The sequence below is a fragment of the Electrophorus electricus genome, chromosome 22, assembly GCF_013358815.1.
Source record: "Electrophorus electricus isolate fEleEle1 chromosome 22, fEleEle1.pri, whole genome shotgun sequence".
Lineage (NCBI taxonomy): Eukaryota > Metazoa > Chordata > Actinopteri > Gymnotiformes > Gymnotidae > Electrophorus > Electrophorus electricus.
Genome location: NC_049556.1, coordinates 2725133 through 2745401, shown reverse-complemented (window position 1 = coordinate 2745401; position 20269 = coordinate 2725133). Strand labels below are relative to the sequence as shown.

Genomic DNA, 20269 nt, shown 5'->3' with positions numbered 1-20269 from the left:
TTTAATCTCCAAAGCCCTGGATAGTCTGAAATACCAACTGGAAAGACTCCGAGATGTTTGGTGGTGACGTCAGTAGATTATAATGAAGGATGTTGGTGTTGATGATTAACAAAGTTCACCAGCTCTGTGTCTTTGTCATTTTTGTATTCTGCTACAGTTCCGTAGGGATCATTTACAGCAGGGACACTGCTGATATGTCACCAGTCCTTTCTGAAATATCTGTTTTTGTTCTCACCATTTTTTGAAAATATTCTAATGTAAGAAATAGATTGGCATTTTTGTTTCATCCGTGGAAAGTGTTTCCAAGTTGTCATTGCTTAATTTATTCAGCAATTGAGTAGTAATAAACTTGTTAATAAAATGAAATGTATTACGATCCTAATGACTGATTCAGAAAACAGTGCTTATAGTTTGCCATACGATTTCAAAATAATAAACTAATATAATAAACGAATGAGAAAAATCAACAGAAATCAAAATCAACAGAAACCAGTTGTACTACAATTATGTTTAAACCACAGAGCTTGTATTGCTCGACGGCGTTAGGCTTGACAAACACGGCCATAAAACCTTTTGTGACCCTCTTCCTTTCAATCCCAGCGCTGATTTTCAGTGAATGCACATGCTCAAGGACCTGATTTTCTTAAAGAGACCAGCAGTTTGAGCTGAAATAAATGCTGAAATTGTACTTTTCGGTGCAAAGTTACACCCATGCACAGTTCGCTTCTCTACCTTTAATCTACTTTGTGATAAACTGTCAGGACTCAGTCCTCACCTTTGTATCTCTTCCAAGTCATAAGAGGAAGACCTTCTTTATAGTTTGTGGGTTTCATGTGTTTCAGGTGTAATGATCTGATGTCTCATGATCTGAGGCTGCAAGGCTTTAGCCAGGGATAATGCAGCAGCCATGAGAATGTTTCAGTTATCTAGCAATTCAGCATCCCAGGAATTTCACCATCCTACCGCCACTTGTTTGGGCTTTAAACAGCTCCCTGATGGATTCTATGCCTGATTTGTAACTTTGGGATCAAAAATCTCTCCTGGTTTTTCATGGAAGTGGTTGGTTTGAATGGTATATGATCCTAATCTTTCTGTACAGACAGCAGAAACACACACACACGCACACATACACACACACAATCCCTTGTTTGGAATACCAGTCTGGAGTAAGAATTATGAGCATGCAGACTGCTTTCCCGGAGCCGTATCCCTGTGGACATGACAAATCAGGGTGCACGTGATCCCCCTGAAATTTGCCATCAACAACTGCAGCACTCTGGACTGGGTTGAAGCTTTTCTACAGGTCCAAGATCGACTCTCCCTTCCCAAAGACAGACTCAAACTAATCTAAAGAGATACCCCAGAACTGAACTCAGATCACAGTCAAAGGGCGAAGTCTACCAGCACTGAGGCATCATCTGTCAGGCATGCCAGTGATTCATCTCTGAGGCCCAGCTGAAACAACAAGGCCAGACAGTGAGTGTCAGAGTGAAAGGTTACCACTAAGACCCACGCTGGGTGTAGCTGTGTGCATCGAAGTGGAGCCCATCCATTATACCCTGGAAGGGGTGAATAAGGAGTAGGGGAGAAGGGTAAGTGTGGCTTTCAGTCAGAGACAAAAGAGGGAAGATGAAGAGGGAAGAGGAGCCCTACACCCTACACCCTACGCCCTACACCCTACGCCCTACGCCCTACGCCCTACGCCCTACACCCTACGCCCTACACCCTACACCCTACGCTGATCCTGCATGTGGAGGAGATGACAGAGCAGTGTAGCATCTCTGCTGCATGGTGGTTTCCATCATGCTGCCTATCTTGTCATGCCCTGACCCACTTGACTGAGCTAGGGTTACTTTAGAGCTAGCAATAGTTAAAGTTGGGGTTACTTTAGAGCTAGCATTAGTTAAAGTTGGGGTTAGTTTAGAGGTAGCATTAGTTACAGTTTGGGTTAGTTTAGAGCTAGCATTAGTGAAAGCAGTTAAAGGGTTAATTTGGAGCTGAGGTTAGTGTAGAGCTAGCATTAGTTACAGTTAGGGTTAGTTTAAAGCTCCTTTAGAAGTTTCTCATGGGAATCAGTGCAGAGACATTTTTAGTTGGTCCAAAAATGTCCAAATATCTTTAATCTTAACTGACAAAGAACATGGTGTTCACTTAACGATTCACACATGGCGCAAAATCATTTAGTAAAACAGAGAGGACATAAGTCATCTTTCATATGGAAAAATATGAGGCTCTCATTCTAGTTGTGTCTGATGTCAGATCTCTGTGAAATGCTAGATGTACATTACAAATAAGCTGAAAATTCCCTGTAGATCAGAGACCAAGCAGAGAATATGCGTGGTGTTTTAAAGACCTGCCTGCGATGGTGTGTATTAGAGCCAGATCAGCTTAACAGCTACTCATTCACTCTGATCGGCTTTAGCTAGTCATGAAACGTAGGCGACAAGCTTTGATGTCATCACACCTGACCCTTCTGAGAGGACCAAACCGAGATGACCAAACTGAGTGCCTGTCTGAAATTCCAAGTGTGCACAGCTATGAACTCTTCACAACAGCCTGGGTTTTCTTTTAGTTTGTCAGAAGCTAACACAGGGCAGGAGACAGTTTGGTCACCTCTTCATGCATTCCCCTGTGTGTGTGTGTGTGTGTGTGTGTGTGTGTGTGTGTGTGTGTGTGTTTGTGAGTGTGTGTGTGCATGTGTGTGTTACATCTGCAGGTATGATCAAACAAGCACTATGCTTGCCCTATCTACTTAGTTCTCTTAGGTAACAACTAGTAATATTGAAGCAGATGAAGCTGATGAACTGGTCCTAGAGGTCCCACAAAGAATGAGGTTCAAACCCCACTGTCACCACTCCCCCACTCAGTTCAGCTGTCCGTCATGCCAGATCCCAGGTCAAAGGTCATATCCCACTTTGGGTCGAGGTCTTTGACCCTCTGTAGGGGGACTTTCCTGCAGTAAACAATAGGCTTCGGGTCACAGAGGCCAAAAGGTCATTCATCACTATGTGACTATATGTGGGTTGACCAAATGCAGGTATATACTCCGAACTCTTTCCACTGCTACAGAGGTACACCAACAGGAAATTGGAGAGGTAAATGTCTTGTGTGTGTGTGTGTGTGTATGTACATGTAAAGAAGAGGTAAATGTCTTTTCTGTGTGTATGGGCATTTGTGTGTGTGTGTGTGCATGTGCACATGTTAAAAAGAAGAAGTAAAGGTCTGTTTTTGGCTGTATGGAACTATATGTATTGTGTGTTGTTATAAGGTCATAGAGGTCATTTAGAGCAGAAATTCCTCTTGTGCACGTGACTGAGAACTGGTGAGGTAATGCAGCTTTTTTACAAACAACCTGCTTTTGGGACAGTGAATCCCTCTTCCAAATCCCATCTGTGCTGAGGTTGAGAGTCCTGGTCACCGTAACGAGCATGCCTCTCTGTTTGGAGCAAGTCTGGTCACAGGACGGTGTGCAGCCGTCCTGTGGTGTCACATGTCCTCCCTGTGAGTATCTTGTGGACACCGTCCTGCGGTGTCTTGTGTCCTGCCTGTGCCTTCAGCTGTCCTGCGGGGTCCCACAGCTGGCACACAGCTCGAAACAATGTGATGTGTGGAGACACGTGTCTCAGGGTGAACATGTGGTAGCCTTCATTGTCCCAGGCAGGAAGTTTCCAAAGGCATAAGGTGGGAACTGGAAACCACTAAACTCTACCAATATCTACATATGCTCTGACTAATACTGCTGTAGTCCTGGGTAAGTTATGTAAAGGTTCATTTAGTTACTGAACATGCAGTATACGTAGTATATACATGTCTTGTTTTATGACTTCCTTCAGAATGGACTGTCCTTTAAAACTATGTCCAGAAGGAATATGTAAACAATTGTCTAGTTACAGTAATCTGCTTACATAGCCATAGCACCAAGATTGTTTTCTTACTGCATATCACAACAGCAAGTCCCCCGCCCACCATCTCCCAAACCCCCCCCCCCACCCCCCCCCCCCCCCCACACACACACACACACACAAGTTAACAAATAGCCAGATCTAGGTGTCTTATCCTTTTAACAGAACTCCCTAAAGTGCACAAATGTCTTTTACCACAAGCAGATTTTTTGGATTCCTCGGTTAATTTTGTTCACCATGTTTTTGCGTTCTTCAGTCCGGCTGTGTGTCTTTGGCACCAAAAAGCAGAATTTGGATTCTGTGTGAGCTTTTGTTTTTGTCAATATGGAGGCTGTTCTGCTAAAGGTCTAACATCAGACAAAACTTAAGGGAGACTTATGGGAAATCAATTAAGAGCAAATACTGTAAACAGAAGGTCAGAGGTTAAACCTGCACTCAAATGAGAACCATATTTTGCAAGGGCTATTTCCAAGATGACATGAACACCATCATCATCATCTCTGTAGTCACTGTCCTTCAGCACCATCATCATGTAGCATCATCGCTACATTCACTACCACGCAACCTGGACTGAAACACTGCTTCTTATTGATGAGTTTGAGGAGATTTCAGAAGCTAATTACCATTTTGAGACCAAACATGGAGCAGCATGATTGACAAGTACGTGGTCACGCCCTGTTAAGATGTGATATTCACACGACCCAGGAATGACCCATGCGTGCCCCTGGGTTGATGGAGGAGTACCCCAGGGGTGATGTAGGAATGACATGAGAGTGATGTCTGTGACTTAATGACCACCAAGAGATTTGGAAGGGCTATCCTTATCGCTCTACTGAACCAATCACTGCTCTCCCTCCTGAACCTATCAGGGATCTCCCTCTCTTTGAACCAATCAGAGCTCTCTGTCCTGAACTAAACTGAACCCTCCTAGCCAGAAACAGCAGAAACTAGCAGAAAGGTTTTTTTTTTTTATCTAGGGTGTGACATTTCAGTGATAAGGCTGTATAAATGAATTAACACTGACTATGAGGATCAAGCAGTTCTCATGGCATTTATGTGATTGGAACATGAGGTGGAGAACATTCTACATTGTGTATGCCTCAGGTGAAATGGTGAGGTGGAAATTGCTCCACATGGTGTATGCCTCAGATGAAATGGGAGGACTGCAATCACGCAGGGCAGAACAGATGTATGCTAGTTCTGCACCCACTCCGTCCAGTCTTTGGAGAGATCGCTTAAATCAGCCACCAACACAAGCCGTCCAGTCATTAAGTTTGTGGAAGCTTCATGAGTATCATAAATCCAACATTTGTCAGTAACCCTCTTGACACATTATGTCTACTACAGAAGGTTCCAGAAATGTCCTGACAGATCTCGATGTGCCAACAGATCACAGACAAATGACAGCATGTCTGCACCACGGCCTTCTGGGACACTGTATTAAAGACGACTTAATGTTGATGATAAATCAGCCCTGCAAGGGTCGCTTTCACCCCTCTCTCTCTCTCTCTCTCTCTCTCTCTCTCTCTCTCCATCTCTCTCAATTCAGTTCAACTCACTTAAATGGTACTTTATTGGAATGACAATTATTCACACTTGTACTGCCAAAGCTATGATGAAGAAAGAAACTCTCTCTTTGTCTCTATCTCTGCCTCTCTCTCTTTTTATCTCTCTGTCTCTCTCTCTCTATCAAAACATCAAACACATTCCTTTTTGAAGCTCCTTGGCTCCTTCCACCCTGTGGCACTCAACACACAGTGATCTACTCTTCATAAACACACAGTGATCTACTCCATAAACACACAGTGATCTACTCCATAAACACACAGTGATCTACTCTTCATAAACACACAGTGATCTACTCCATAAACACACAGTGATCTACTCCATAAACACACAGTGATCTACTCCATAAACACACAGTGATCTACTCCATAAACACACAGTGATCTACTCCATAAACACACAGTGATCTACTCCATAAACACACAGTGATCTACTCCATAAACACACAGTGATCTACTCTTCATAAACACACAGTGATCTACTCTTCATAAACACACAGTGATCTACTCCATAAACACACAGTGATCTACTCTTCATAAACACACAGTGATCTACTCTTCATAAACACACAGTGATCTACTCCATAAACACACAGTGATCTACTCTTCATAAACACACAGTGATCTACTCTTCATAAACACACAGTGATCTACTCCATAAACACACAGTGATCTACTCCATAAACACACAGTGATCTACTCTTCATAAACACACAGTGATCTACTCTTCATAAACACACAGTGATCTACTCCATAAACACACAGTGATCTACTCTTCATAAACACACAGTGATTTGCTCTTCATAAACACACATTGATCCACACATTGATCTGTTCTTCATAAATACACAGTGAACTACTCTTCATAAATACACTATGATCTACTTTTCATAAATACACAGTGATGTGATTTTCATAAACATGTAGTGATGTGAACTTCATACACACAGTAATGTGACCTGCTCTGCTCACAAAGTGATCTGTTCTACATAATCAGAGTGATCTACTCTCCATAAATGTGTAGTGATATGAACTTCATACACATGCTGTGGTTTGTTCTTCATAAACACGATGTGGTCTGCTGTTCATTCAAACATACTTGTGTTTAATTACAGTCGCCTCCTGCTCTCAGTCACACGGGCATCCGCCCATTCATAACTAATATACTACCCCTCACCCCACCCCCTCGGGTCACCATGGGAATCGTACAAGGAAACGAACCATTGAGAAACCATCATTTTAATCAAAACCAATAACACTCACAGGCATGTTTTCCCTGTTTACATAATGGAAGCTGTGAATGGGGTAGGGGATTAGTGGGAATCTGAGGGTAGAACTCTCATAATCTGGCAACATAATATGTTTTGGTGGAACAAGGCACTAATCCCTAGTAATCTGGCAGCGCGTTAATGCTTGTCCCTGCATGCTAAAGTCATAAACTAAGATCTTGCGGAATGCAATTTACAAATCGACTGGGGGCTCCAAACACTGAAGCTTGTTAGTACTTTTATACATGCCAAACACCATTACCAAAGGACAATGCAAATACATAAGTGATCCAGGTCAAAGATCAGGTCCAAGGACACCAAAAAGTGTATTATAAAAAGTAAATGAAAAGATTCAAAAAATCTTTTAAAAATGATTGCTTTGTGTCATGGGGGGGGGGTGTACTGTGTAAACCTCTCGCACATGGGGGAGGACAGGCTGTGTCATCTCTGGTGTGGCTGATCCACCACTGGAAGGACTGGAAGAGGACATTGTTGCAAACTGTCAACATCGCATGAAGGAGATGTTCTCTTTCATATGGACGTCTCTCATCCACCTCCACTGCCATGCTGAGAAAAATTCCTCAACAGGATTGAAGGATAGAGAATAAGGTGGAAGGAACAGGTTTCAAAAACTATCATTATTGACAAACCATTCACATACTTAAATATATCTACAGTTGATCTTAACTCAGCTCAGCAGCTCCTATGGTAAAGTGATATAAAGCACTGAAGGTAATCATTTGCTCCCTACAATCCACCCCCACCCCCAAGTTAAAAGTGGTATGCCCTGGCTAATATTAAGCCATTCTGGGAGAACATGAAAACATTCCACTGTGTGTATCAGCAGGGGGAAATCCTACAGTCATAAAACCCATTGTCTGGAATCCCCTGAGGTCTTTCTCATCCCAGAGTTTGGCCGTGTCAGATAGATTACCATGTGCTCTGTTTTCCAAGGTACAGGGGGTTAATCTGTTTAAGGAAGAGCAGTAGGTTAGTTTTCTGTTTCATTTCTAGAGACCAGACTTGGAAATAGTGATACCCCAGATATCCAGATATAGTGCAGTGTGGGTGTATAGTAAGAGCATATTGAGGGAATATAGTGTGTGAGTATAATGAAGGAGTATAGTGTGAGTATAATGAGGGAGTATAGTGTATGATTATAATGAGGGAGTATAGTGTGAGCATAATGAGGGAGTATAGTGTGTGAGTATAATGAGGGAGTATAATGTGAGTATAATGAGGGAGAATAGTGTGAGTATAATGAGGGAGAATAGTGTGAGTATAATGAGGGAGTATATTGTGTGAATATAATAATGGAGTATAGTGTGAGTATAATAAGGGTGTATAGTGTGAGTATAATGAGGGAGTTTAGTGTGTGAGTATAATAAGGGAGCATAGTGTGAGCATAATGAGGGAGTATAGTGTGTGAGTATAATGAGGGAATATAGTGTGTGAGTATAATGAGGGAGCATAGTGTGAGTATAATGAGCGAGTATAGTGTGTGAATATAATAAGGGAATATAGTGTGAGCATAATGAGGGAGTATAGTGTGAGTATAATGAGCGAGTATAGTGTGTGAATATAATAAGGGAATATAGTGTGAGCATAATGAGGGAGTATAGTGTGAGTATAATGGGGGAGTATAGTGTGTGAGTATAATAAGGGAATATAGTGTGAGCATAATGAGGGAGTATAGTGTGAGTATAATGAGCGAGTATAGTGTGTGAATATAATAAGGGAGTATAGTGTGAGCATAATGAGGGAGTATAGTGTGAGTATAATGAGCGAGTATAGTGTGTGAATATAATAAGGGAATATAGTGAGCATAATGAGGGAGTATAGTGTGAGTATAATGGGGGAGTATAGTGTGTGAGTATAATAAGGGAGTATAGTGTGAGCATAATGAGGGAGTATAGTGTGAGTATAATGAGGGAGTATAGTGTGAGCATAATGAGGGAGTATAGTGTGAGCATAATGAGGGAGTATAGTGTGAGCATAATGAGGGAGTATAGTGTGAGTATAATGAGGGAGTATAGTGTGAGCATAATGAGGGAGTATAGTGTGAGCATAATGAGGGAGTATAGTGTGAGTATAATGAGGGAGTATAGTGTGAGGACATTTGTGAAAATCTGTAACTTTCCTGCTCTTTCATGATACTTTTCGCCAAGAAATACATTTTTATCTTTATTTTTTAGATTTCTCTCTCTGACACAAGCACATATCCACCACAAAGAGAGAAAGGTAGAGAGAGGAGAAGGAGAGAGAGAGAGAGAGACAGAGAGAGAAGGAATGAGAGAAAGACAGAGAGAAAGAAACTGTGAGAGGTCAAAGTTAATCTTAATTTGACACCGGTGTGTGTGTAATGAGAGCCCTCCGTGTACAGACAGGCTCGATTTCCAGCAGTGTGTGTGTGTGTGTGTGTGTGTGTGTGCGTGAGAGAGAGAGAGAGAGAGAGAGAGAGAGAGAGAGAGAGAGAGAGAGAGAGAGAAAAGCAAATGGTTCTGCTTCAATGCTGTGGGGGCAGATTCCAGCCTGTCCATCTTCAGCTCTAAGTCTTTTGCTGGGCCCTTTACCTTCCTAGCCAGTTAATGCCAGGACACAGGTCCCTTTTACACACTGCCCCTCAAACCCAGGGTAAAGTCTTTGTTATTTGTTACTCAATAGCACCTCTTTCCAAAATTAGTAGAACAAACCTTTGCTTCTATGTAAGTGCTGACAACTGGAAACACACATACACACTCACACAAAATCATTTCTAAAAATGCTGCCTATTCATTCAGCCATTTAATCTCATTCACACAGCTGAATGCTTTGGGAGATTTATCTGCAGACATTTCCAACTTGGATGAGAACTGCCACATTAACACATGCTGTGTGTGAATGGATGTCTGCTCTGTACTGTATATGGAAATCCACCAGACTGTTCCTCTACAATTAACGCTTATTTTAGCATTTGAGAAAAAAAGACAAACCAGTTTCTCTAATCTAGTTCTCAACACCTCTTGCCACTCTTACATCCCTTTTAGAAGAATGTGAGCTGTTTGTGAGAAGCATGAGAATTGTGAGAAAACCAGGAGACATTTGAGAAACAGAAAGCCGCGGTGCTGGTCTTTAGACAATTCAGACTCACGCTCTTACTACAGGCATCATAAGATGTGGAGCTGAACGGAGAAATGCATTATTACAGACAGTTACACACTTTTGCAAACACACACACACACACACACCCCAGTGGTGAGAATAGGGGACCTCAGTGGACACTGGTTGCCGAGGGTGATAGGCTGGGTGGTGATTTGTGGGCTTGGGCCCTGGCCGTGAGCTAATTTTAGCCAGAAAGAACGCTCTCGGTCACACCACCTACACAAGCACAGCCAAGCTCACAGGGAACCCGCATATGTGTGTGTGTGTGTGTGTGTGTGTGTGTGTGTGTGTGTGTGTGCGTGTGTGTGTGTGCGTGTGTGTGCGTGTGTGTGCGTGTGTGTGTGAGAGAGAGAGAGAGAGAGGGAGAGCTTGAAACACAAGGACATAAATGGCAGAGATCAGTAAAGAAAGAAAAGGAAAGTGTGTGAAAAAACAGATGTCTATTATTTTTTACTTTTCATTTTAAAAAGTGAAGAACTGTTTTGAACTACCTGGAGAGACATAAGTAAATTAAAAAAAATCTTACCTGGAAAAAAAAACATACATAAGAATTTATTATTGAATTTTAAAAATCATAGCTAAAAATGTTTTCCCTGCCATTTATGTCTTACTGCAGGTAAAAGGTCATAGTCTGCAATGTCATTCTAACTGCAGGTCAGAGGTCATAGTCTTTGTGATGTCAATCTACTCTAAGGCTTTTGGAAAGGTTTGTTTAAAAAAAAACTGAAAAATGCTTAATCAGTCTACCAAAGTTTACTTCAGTTCAAACATTTATTTCTACCTTTCCAAATGTGCTGTGTGTCCTCTTTTCCTCTGACTCTGAAATAAATCACCTGTTCTGGTCTCTCTTGGCCTGTTCCAGGATATCTACCTGTTCTAGTCTCTCTCCAGCTCTTCCTGGATATCTACCTGTTCCAGTCTCTTTATACCTGTTCCAGGATCTTTGCGGATCTAGTCTTTCTTTCAATGTTCTGGTATTCTCTGGTTCTGACTCCTCTGGTTGTCTTGGATATTCTCTATTAGAGAAGAAAAGAAAGAACTAAATAATGTGGTCAGTGCGTGAGTATAGGGTAGTATAAATCCACCCAACTCCCCAGCACACAGTCTACACATAAAAACACATACATATATACCCTCCCACACACACATACATACAGATACACACACACACACACACACACACACTCCCCTGGAACACTGTCTTCCAGGCCAGAGGGGGCTGGCTCAGTGAGCTCAGTTCTGTAAACCACAGAGCAAACACACAATCTGGACCTCATTTAGGTGCCTTTCTACTCTGTCCCTCTAACGCACTCACACACACTTTCACTCTCTCACTCTCGTAACCTTTACCCTTTTTCTTTAGTTACAGTCGATTAGTGTGGAAGTCACGTTGCTTTCTTGCTCCTTTGTGCTGTCAATCCAAAACCAAACACAACAAGAAAGTTTTGTATTAAAAAAAATGGACAAGCCATTAGTAGACTAAGCTTCTAAGCGCCAGATGTGGAGCAAGAATGGAGTGAGGCACAAACACACCCGCACGGACAGTAAGCCTCCCCAGAGCCGTAGAAAGCACAGCCTACCACTCAGACAGCTCTATGTACAGGAAGTAGCGAGAGGAGGGGCAGGTCTTGCTGGAGGAGGCCATGCATCCAGACTCCAGCCCCCTCCTGGAAAAGCCCTTCTCCTCCTCCCTCGCTCCTCTGCTCCCTCACTCTCTCCGACTGTCCCTCCAGCTCTGCCATGTAGTTAGCTTCTCTCTCCGTCATCAAGCTGTTCACACTCCCTCGCCTGCAGGCTGGGTGGAGTAGAGCCATGTACTGGGGCTCTTCTGGGCTTCAAACGTCTCTTCACCTTTCGGAAATCTCTCTGAGCTCATGGGGCCTCTTCCTGTGTGCCAACAAGCCAACTGCGAGAAACAGAGTCACTAACGAGAAACAGAAAAGTAGGACTGGCAAGAAGATGGTGAACGTCACAGTTAAACTAAATAAAAAACGTCAGCACAGCGAGGCACCGATGAGGGCCTTATGATGGAGATCAAGGACTGGATGATGAGAACTTTCTTCTAGAAAATTCTTCTAGATTCAGACTACGCAGTGTCATGTCACCCATAGGCCTTTGGATGTGAGCTGTCTGAGCACGTTTTGTGTTAGTATATCAGACCATCATTACGTGACAGAGAACCTACTCCAGGTCTTTAGCACACGTCTGTCGTACACATTTGCTGAAAAAATAGCTGATATAGAAGCACCAGTCTTCACTGCAAATTTTGATCCCATCAGTCCCAATTTATTTATGCCATACACCCACCAGTGTCTGCACTGATACGCCGAGTCCTGAAGTGCTCTGTCTTGCCCACGTCTCGGTGTCTTCTACCATCCACCGTGCCTGCTTCCGTACCAGGTTTTTTATTACTACCTAGACTTACTCAGACTACAGCCTCAGAATACTTAGCCTGACAGAATGTTTATCACTGAGAGTTAAAGTTTTTAACGAGGCATGGATATATTGTTGCAGTGATACAGTGACACCCACAGGATATTCCGAGAATTACACCAGATCAAATTGCAGTACACTAAACATCATCAAACGAAATACAAACATCATCCACAAGAATGAAATAGTTACTAAATACAGCCATGACATATATATTTCCAGTATGTAGTTCCATCAACATTCGGGAAGATAATTTTAGGTTTTTCCAGACAACCTAAGATGTTCCCTACATCGTCACCACTTTACCCTAAATGCCACTTGGCTAAAGTCACGGTTATGCATATGTTTTGGCAATGTAGTAAAATTCAGACATTTTGGAATGATAATCACGGAATTATTGAGAAATTATTAGATAACGGTTTTAAATTGTCACCAAGTTTATATCTTTTTAGTTCCACAGAGGCGGTTGTGCTAAATGCGAACCCGGAATGTCTGCTTGGCAAGATAAAAAGTTATTTTACTACCATGGATTTCCTCAGATACTCGATCTCATAGCCTGTAGTTAACACAGATTTATAATGTAACCCACTGGAAAAATGGACCTTTGAGAGCCATCACTGGCGCCACAGATTTTGTGAAAGGTGCTGTTCTTATTATTATGCTATCATACTTGATATTACTATTGTTGTTGTTGTAGTTGCTGCTTCTCCTGTGGTCACTTCTATCTTTATTCTCTTCATTTGTGACTTTTGCTAGTCTCAGTATATGATTCATTTTTGCGATTCTGTTTTCCAATGTGTTTTATGTAACCTTTCTATGTGATTAGTATGGAAACTCTTTCTTTCTAACTTTTGCATTTTTTATTTATTTATTTATTTATTTATTTTATTCTTTTTACAGTTACTTTGTAAAAACCCATAAACATTCAGTTAAAAAATACAACCATGACTCTTTAAATAAAGACTAGTTACTATATACAACCCTGACTCTTTAAAGCATTTAAGGTTTGGTGCTGTAAGTCACTTTATTAATGACGCAGAGGAGATCGCGTGTGCCACTTATCCAAAAAACCCAGATAATTCCAAATATCAAAAGCTGTTTATTACACCTGCACAACCAAATTATGTACAGAGCATTTCTTTAACTCACTGCATACTTTTCGCTAAATAGTTTAGCAGTTTAAAGTTTCGGCAATATTTCAGTGTCACACATTATTTATGAAGCACTATGAAAGACTTCATTCTCAGTGGTACATTAGGAGACCCGTTGCTCTGGAATTAGGAAGGTTTTATTTTTTATTGTATAAGTAAAAATAAATTTGTTAAAGATAAAAAATATTTCTCCCCGTCGGGGAATCGAACCCCGGTCTTCCGCGTGACAGGCGGAGATACTGTCCACTATACTAACGAGGAGTTACGAAAGATGTTTGGGACAACAGCTTTAGAGTTAGACGTTAGACTCTCACACATAACAATCCACGTGTTTACTTTGTTAGTCCCCCGGTCATTATAGAGACATATACAAAAAAGAGAAGTGATTAACGAAAAGGTGCGCAAACGTTATGAACTAGGGAGCTGTGATACTCCCCTGCTTCTCACTATAGTAAACAAGGATTGAATGCTTTTTTCGCCTTGAGTAATCGTACAGCACGACTTTTAGGTCATTTAACGCTAAAAACCGTTAAAAGAGTTAGGGCCATAACAAACACGGTGGTCTCACGCTCGCTTGCCCACCGGTCTGCGCACACGTATTGCACAACGCTGTCCTGGCAGTGGGAAAAGTGCCGTGGAGCTCCTAAAAGCCGTTTGCGGAAATCGTTCAGCTCCGACACTTCATTAGCCTATCAGCACCAATTTCAACAAGTCAGCAACACACGGGAATGACACAAAGCAGGTCCGCGGGAATGTATCGACAGGCTCCGACATCGGAGGGATTGTATGATGAATTAGGTGTTGTCATGTATGAGTCCCGGAGCCTACTGGACGTGTGGAGTTGTACTGAATCTTACATATGACAGATGTGTGAGTACACGACGGCGAAGCTTTACGTTTACATTACATTTACATGGTCTGACACAAGGACAAATACGACTCGGTGCAAACAGATCATAACATTTATTTCACAGCAGAAGAGCGAACACGATCATATAACAGCCGGATAGTACTGATTCTGATATCTGACTGCCTCAGGGCCGGAGCTGGTATTACATGCTAATTTTGGCAAGTCGGTCCTGTTTTCCTGTTAAAGCCATTAACAGTGACACTGTCACGGTAAAGCTGTTTCTCTAAAGCTGTCAAGTAGAGCAGGCTGAACCAGATGTTGACCTGCTCTATATGCCATACTGATACTATAGACCTGCTCTATATGCCATACTGGTAAAATAGACCTGCTCTATATGCCACTTATAATACAGACCTGCTGTACATGCCATACTGATAATACAGACCTGCTCTACTCCACCATTAGTCAAACAAGGTGTAAAACTGATTCGATAATGTGCTTGAGCACACACACGCACACGCACACACACACACACACACACACACACACACACACACACACACACACACACAAATTGCTGCCTCCCTGAGTTTTCCATGATTTCTCCCGCACCACCATCATTAATCATTAGAAGAGTGCACCTCTACTTCTAAGACCCATGTGACCCCTCAACGGATGAATGTTACAGACAAGGATTTTCTCATTATTCTTTAAGAGATTTGACTGAGATCAAACCGAATCAGTAACTGTGGTGTCAGCGCAACCACACTCCTCCTCCTCAGTCCCAGGGGCCCCATGCTCCCGTGCGCTCAGGGTCGCACCCAGGGTCGTCGGGGGGGAAGGTGATGGGCAGCGCCTCCTTCTGGTAGTGCTCCAAACGCTTCAGCAGCAGGTTGACCACATTGGGGTGCTGCGCGGAGAGCTCGTGCCTCTCCTCGGGGTCGCGGTTGATGTTGAACAGCATCACCTGTTTGAGAGGCGCAGGTGTGGAAGGCGCTCCTTCCTGGACCACACCTGGAGGCGGGAACCACAGGGGACAACCTGCAGAGACAAAGCACCTCTGGCTCACAACTTGGCCTGCCATACCACCAGGCTGGATCCAGTGGATCAATACCCCTAGACGGGATCCAGGAGATTCACACCACCGGACAGGATCCTGTAGAGCTACATGTAACTGACTTATTACTGAGTCATTAGAGTTAACTTATTTATTAAAGCAACACTGCAGTAATCCAAGCTCTTTAATAATATGTTAAGCTCCAGTGAAATATCATGGAACAACTCTTGCGCACAAACCAAGAAAACAGTTTAATTAGATAACAAAGTCAGAAAAGGAGAAAGAAGACAGTAGATAAAAGAAAGCCCGTTCACATAACTGACACAGCTGTTACCTGGGTAGCCTGTCAGAAGTTTCCAGTTGCCATAACGAATGGCAGCATGTATGGAAACGTTGAAGGATGGGTGCAAGTCTTGATGTGGACCCAAAGAGACACGCCTCAGCGAATTTAGAATTTTCTGCTCAGAGCCAGTGTTGTCTGCAGTACCTAAAGATTGTGGGAAGGGATGAACTATGCATTCAGTTTTTCAAGGACACAATAACGTATTCAATTAATCAGTATACAATATATCTACTTTCACTTGTATTGAGATGAACTGCATTAATTAGGATACTGTAAAAAACAGGATATCAAAGAAGAAAATATAAATTAAAAATAATTCAGCATTTTTACTTGTTTCAGCATTTTTAATTGTTCAATTTCTTAACAAGGTCCCCGATTTTGGTGTGTTTCTTTACTTTTAAAGAGTCCTTGAACTGTAGTGGTTTCCTTCCTTTACTTACATGGTGCAATGTCGTTGTACAGAGGGTCAATGTTGTGTAACAACTCCAGTCTAGGAGAGGCTTTCCCTTTGCTGACAAACACACACAAACACAGACACACACACATAAAGTTTGATTTTCCTGACACTTACATGCACTAATGGATGCAAGCCAGATATAATAAGCATATTTGTCCCCATTAAGTCACCTGATGGTGTCCCACACATTAAATCCATCCAGTTGCTTTGTGCCATTGGTTGATCCACCAGCCAGATTGACAAGTGTAGGCAGCCAATCAGAAATGTGGATCAGCTCTCCATTAGTGTTTCCAGGCTGCTCCACCAATGGACCAGTCACAAAACCCACACCCCTGACTCCTCCCTCCCACAGTGACCACTTCCTGCCTCGGAGAGGCCAATTGTTGCCCCCTTCAAGAGTTTGCCCACCATTATCTGGAAACACAGAATTGAAGGACACAGAGGGAACCAGCGTTAAACTCAGTCTGGGACACAGTGACACATAGTGGCGTGTTGGTGTATTGCACTACACAGTAAGGCCTAATATGATCTGCTCTTTCTGATCCTGCCTGATGTGTGTATGGTTCCTGACAGATCAATATTATCAGATCTACAACTAGTTGGGATGTTTTTTCTCCTGTTTAATTACTTGCTCTACTTCCTAGAGATACAGTACTTCAAAGTCAAACCATCAGTCACATGGTCCGGCAGGACCAGCTAATGGTTCACCACTTTAATGATTTTCATCATAGTGGATGTCACACACACTTACATGCTTGACCAGGGCATACAATCTAATCCCAAAAATATGTGCTGGGCAAAAACACTCTAACAGGCAGACAAAGGACCAAAGCACTTTAACAGTCTGTTAGAAACAAAACACTATTACATGGGCAACAGATGTTCAAGATCTCCTTAGTTCATTCAAAGAATCGTATTTCTGTGATAAACTGAGTGAAATAATGATATATTGTGCAACAGATTGTACGATCCTTATGAACTGTGACCATGGAGCCCTCATACCTGTAGAGAAGATCAGTACAGTGTTGTTCCACAGTCCAACGTCCTGCAAAGCCCTGCTGATGTTCCCCACGGCCTCGTCCATGGCAGACACCATGCCAGCATACACCCTGCGCTGCTTGTCCTTTATGAACCCGTAGGGGGAAATATAGCGCTGGGGCACCTCCAGCGGAGAGTGGACCGCCTGCAGAGCCACGTACAGGAAGAGCGGCTGCAAGCACAAATAAACAGAAACTCAATGCCTTGGTGCCACATGGACACTGTGGGATCTCGTGACACCCGGACATGTTGGACCTTCAGGACACCTGGGTCACAGCAACCAATCAGGTTACACTGAATCCATCCATGCAGATTGCACTATTACTCAAACAGCAGAACACATGCACCTATATGGATGTTTTACCACAACTCTGTTTTTTCATTCATTATTGTAATCTTGACTCTTCTCTGTTAATCAACTGTAACTGACAAAGTTTCCCATCACGTTTCAGTAATGACACCACTGTGATGACATGACAGTGCTGTCATTGCTCAGGAAGCACCAAAGGGGAAGTTTGTGATTGGCCAAATCAAATGTCATCAGTTCTGCAAGTAGGAGTAGCTTACCCTACTTTCAATGCATTTTTATGAGATGGGCTTCAGAGTTACAGAGGATCTTTAGAAAGACAGCCAGCAACCAAACTATGTTGGACAGTGATTCAGTGACTCTGTGAGACATTTGGACGCATTATAACAGCCTGCAAGGCCTGTGTTTGGGTACCTTATTCACTTTGTGCTGCTGTATGATGCTGGCTGCTCTCTGGGCAAAGAGCTCAGTGGAGTAAATACCACTGTAGCCAGAAGCCACCTCCTCTCCCTCTCTCAGGTCCAGAGCGCAACGTGTAAGATTCAGAGGTGTGATGAAATGGCACCGCTGGTGTGTGTAGTATTGCTCTGAGCCTGTCAGGTAGCCTGGGGAGACATAGGGTTATTACACAGAATGACACCAAAGCAGTGGAGGAATCAGATGTTCTGCTCCTGGACATGATGCTATGAGGTTGTTCTGTTCCTGGATATGATTAGACGAGGAACTTTGTTATTACAGAGCAAACACTTATGAATTTAAAACAGAAACCTCAGTATGTTGTTTTCACTATGAGAATGTTAAATTATTTAACCTTTAGGGCATTTGGTAGATGCTCTTAACTAGAGGGAGCTACAAATATTTAGCAGTGTGACAGTACACACACTCCCTCTGAACTGATCCCCTGATCTCGGTGGTGTTAACAGCTTGCCCTGCCTGCTTTACCAGGTGAGATCCAGCATCTGTAACCAACCAAAACATTTATATTTATATTTATATGTTGGGCATTCCACTCTAATGTCCGATAGACACATAAGAAACAAACAAACACATGGTGAGTTCCACAGATGTGTTCAAAGTTCAAAGCAGAGGTTAATGGTAAGGATCTCACTCTGAGGCTCTTTCTTGCTGGAACTGACTGCCTAGTGAGGTTAATAACAGGAGTACAGGACCGATAATCACAGCTAATCGGCGCACGCCTTCCTCACATCCTCCTCCTCTCTCAGAAAATCATCTGGATAGTAAACAGTTTGTAAACGTCTTTCCTGCCTCGTAGTTTAACAAGGCAAATACCGTAAGCCTGCGGAAGCAAAGACCCACCAAAGTAGGAGTCGAAGCCGCGACGGGTAGGCAGGCAGTCTTTCTTGTACATGCCCAGGTGCCATTTGCCCACCATGTGTGTAGCGTAGCCCGCGTCCCTCATCAGCTGCGGTAGCATCTTCTCTCCCAGAGGAACGCAGTATGGCTGGCAAGGCCATATGATCTGGTGCTGCATCCCTGTGTGGACCTGACATGCAAACTGGTTCTGACATTTGGCAGGTTGTTTTAGAATTAAGACATACAGAATCACGAGTGCCGATTCTTAATATGTTTTCCCCTCAAACCTGAGGCGACGTAGATCAACCACAGGTGATGTTTTAAAGGGACACTAATTCACCTGATATCTTCCCGTCATCAGCTGGTTTCTGGACGGTGTGCAGAGGGGCTGCACGTAATAATTTTCTAGCCGAACGCCTTTGGCTGACAGACTGTCCAAGTTCGGGGTCTTGATTTCGGATCCGTGATATCCAACGTCATTCCACCCGAAATCGTCAGCAAGTATGAAAACTATATTTGGAGGCGGTTTGGCTTCCACACGCAAGGCATTTAAAAGCAGTAAAGTTGCGATCACCAGCATAATTGTACACTGAATTCCACGCATACTTTAGTAGCTGAACTTCACACTGCTCGACACTGCAAGCTTTACTTCCTTCTACATCTAAATACGGAAACGGTCGAACACAAAACGTAAATTATCTGATTCCTCATTTGTAAAAATCATTGTAAAATATGCATCTTCATCGGCACATAAAGAATATAAAACACCGAAGGTCCCTTCAATACTACTTCCAAGTTGGCAATGCACATTAGTGCATCTGTAACATAAACCTGGCGAAGTGGCTAAAATTCAGATTCATGTTGACCAATCAGGTGACAGCATGTCACATGAGTTTGTCATAGGTTCATACGTCATGCCATGCCTTTAGTTTGTAAGACTGCTTCTACCAAGACTAATGCACTTAGATGTTGTTATTCCCCATAATTTATTCCATATTAGCACTTCTAAATTCTTTTTTTTTTTTTATATGTTGGTTGGCTGTTGTTGACAACAGAATAAACAACTATTGCTACTACTACGACTAATAGTAATATTAACAAGAATTCTAAAAGTAATAGTAATAGTAGTAGTAGTAGTAGTAGTAGTAGTAGTAGTAGTAGTAGTAGTAGTAGATATAGTTGTAATAGTAGTAATAATAGCAGGAGGTGTCGTTGTAATAATAGTAGTAGTAACTGCATCTTTGGATGTGTGTAGAAGGGACACTACAGTAGACGATTCTATACCACAATGTACAAAATTATGTTACCTTGTTCCTAAATTTACTAAGTTATCTAGTACTTATTGTAGGGTTTTGTTTATTACACTGATGTTGTCAAACTCTAGTACTTATTGTTTATTAAACTTATCATTGTCTAAGACAGACCTTATGTATTTTGCACTTC

The 20269-nt window shown here is 42.5% G+C and overlaps 1 protein-coding gene and 1 non-coding gene across 3 annotated transcripts; both read right to left on the bottom strand.

Annotated features, from left to right (window-relative positions):
• Nucleotides 1-13649: 13649 nt before the first annotated feature.
• trnad-guc lies at nt 13650-13721 on the bottom strand. Its single transcript has one exon. It is a non-coding gene; the product is annotated as a tRNA-Asp (tRNA).
• Nucleotides 13722-14400: 679 nt separating this feature from the next.
• On the bottom strand, nt 14401-19699 carry LOC113590451 (arylsulfatase B). Of its 2 annotated transcripts, none has more exons than XM_027030595.2 (8): nt 19167-19699; nt 18830-19034; nt 17927-18117; nt 17170-17377; nt 16338-16581; nt 16151-16221; nt 15702-15854; nt 14401-15351 (listed from the first exon to the last, which is right to left on the bottom strand). In XM_027030595.2, the coding sequence occupies exons 1-8, from the start codon at nt 19428-19430 to the stop codon at nt 15089-15091; spliced, it is 1599 nt and encodes a 532-aa protein (XP_026886396.2). In that variant the 5' UTR covers nt 19431-19699; the 3' UTR covers nt 14401-15088. The 2 variants fall into 2 exon arrangements, with proteins under 2 accessions (XP_026886396.2, XP_026886397.2); XM_027030596.2 differs by having other exon boundaries at nt 18830-19016.
• Between the last annotated feature and the right edge of the window lie 570 nt (nt 19700-20269).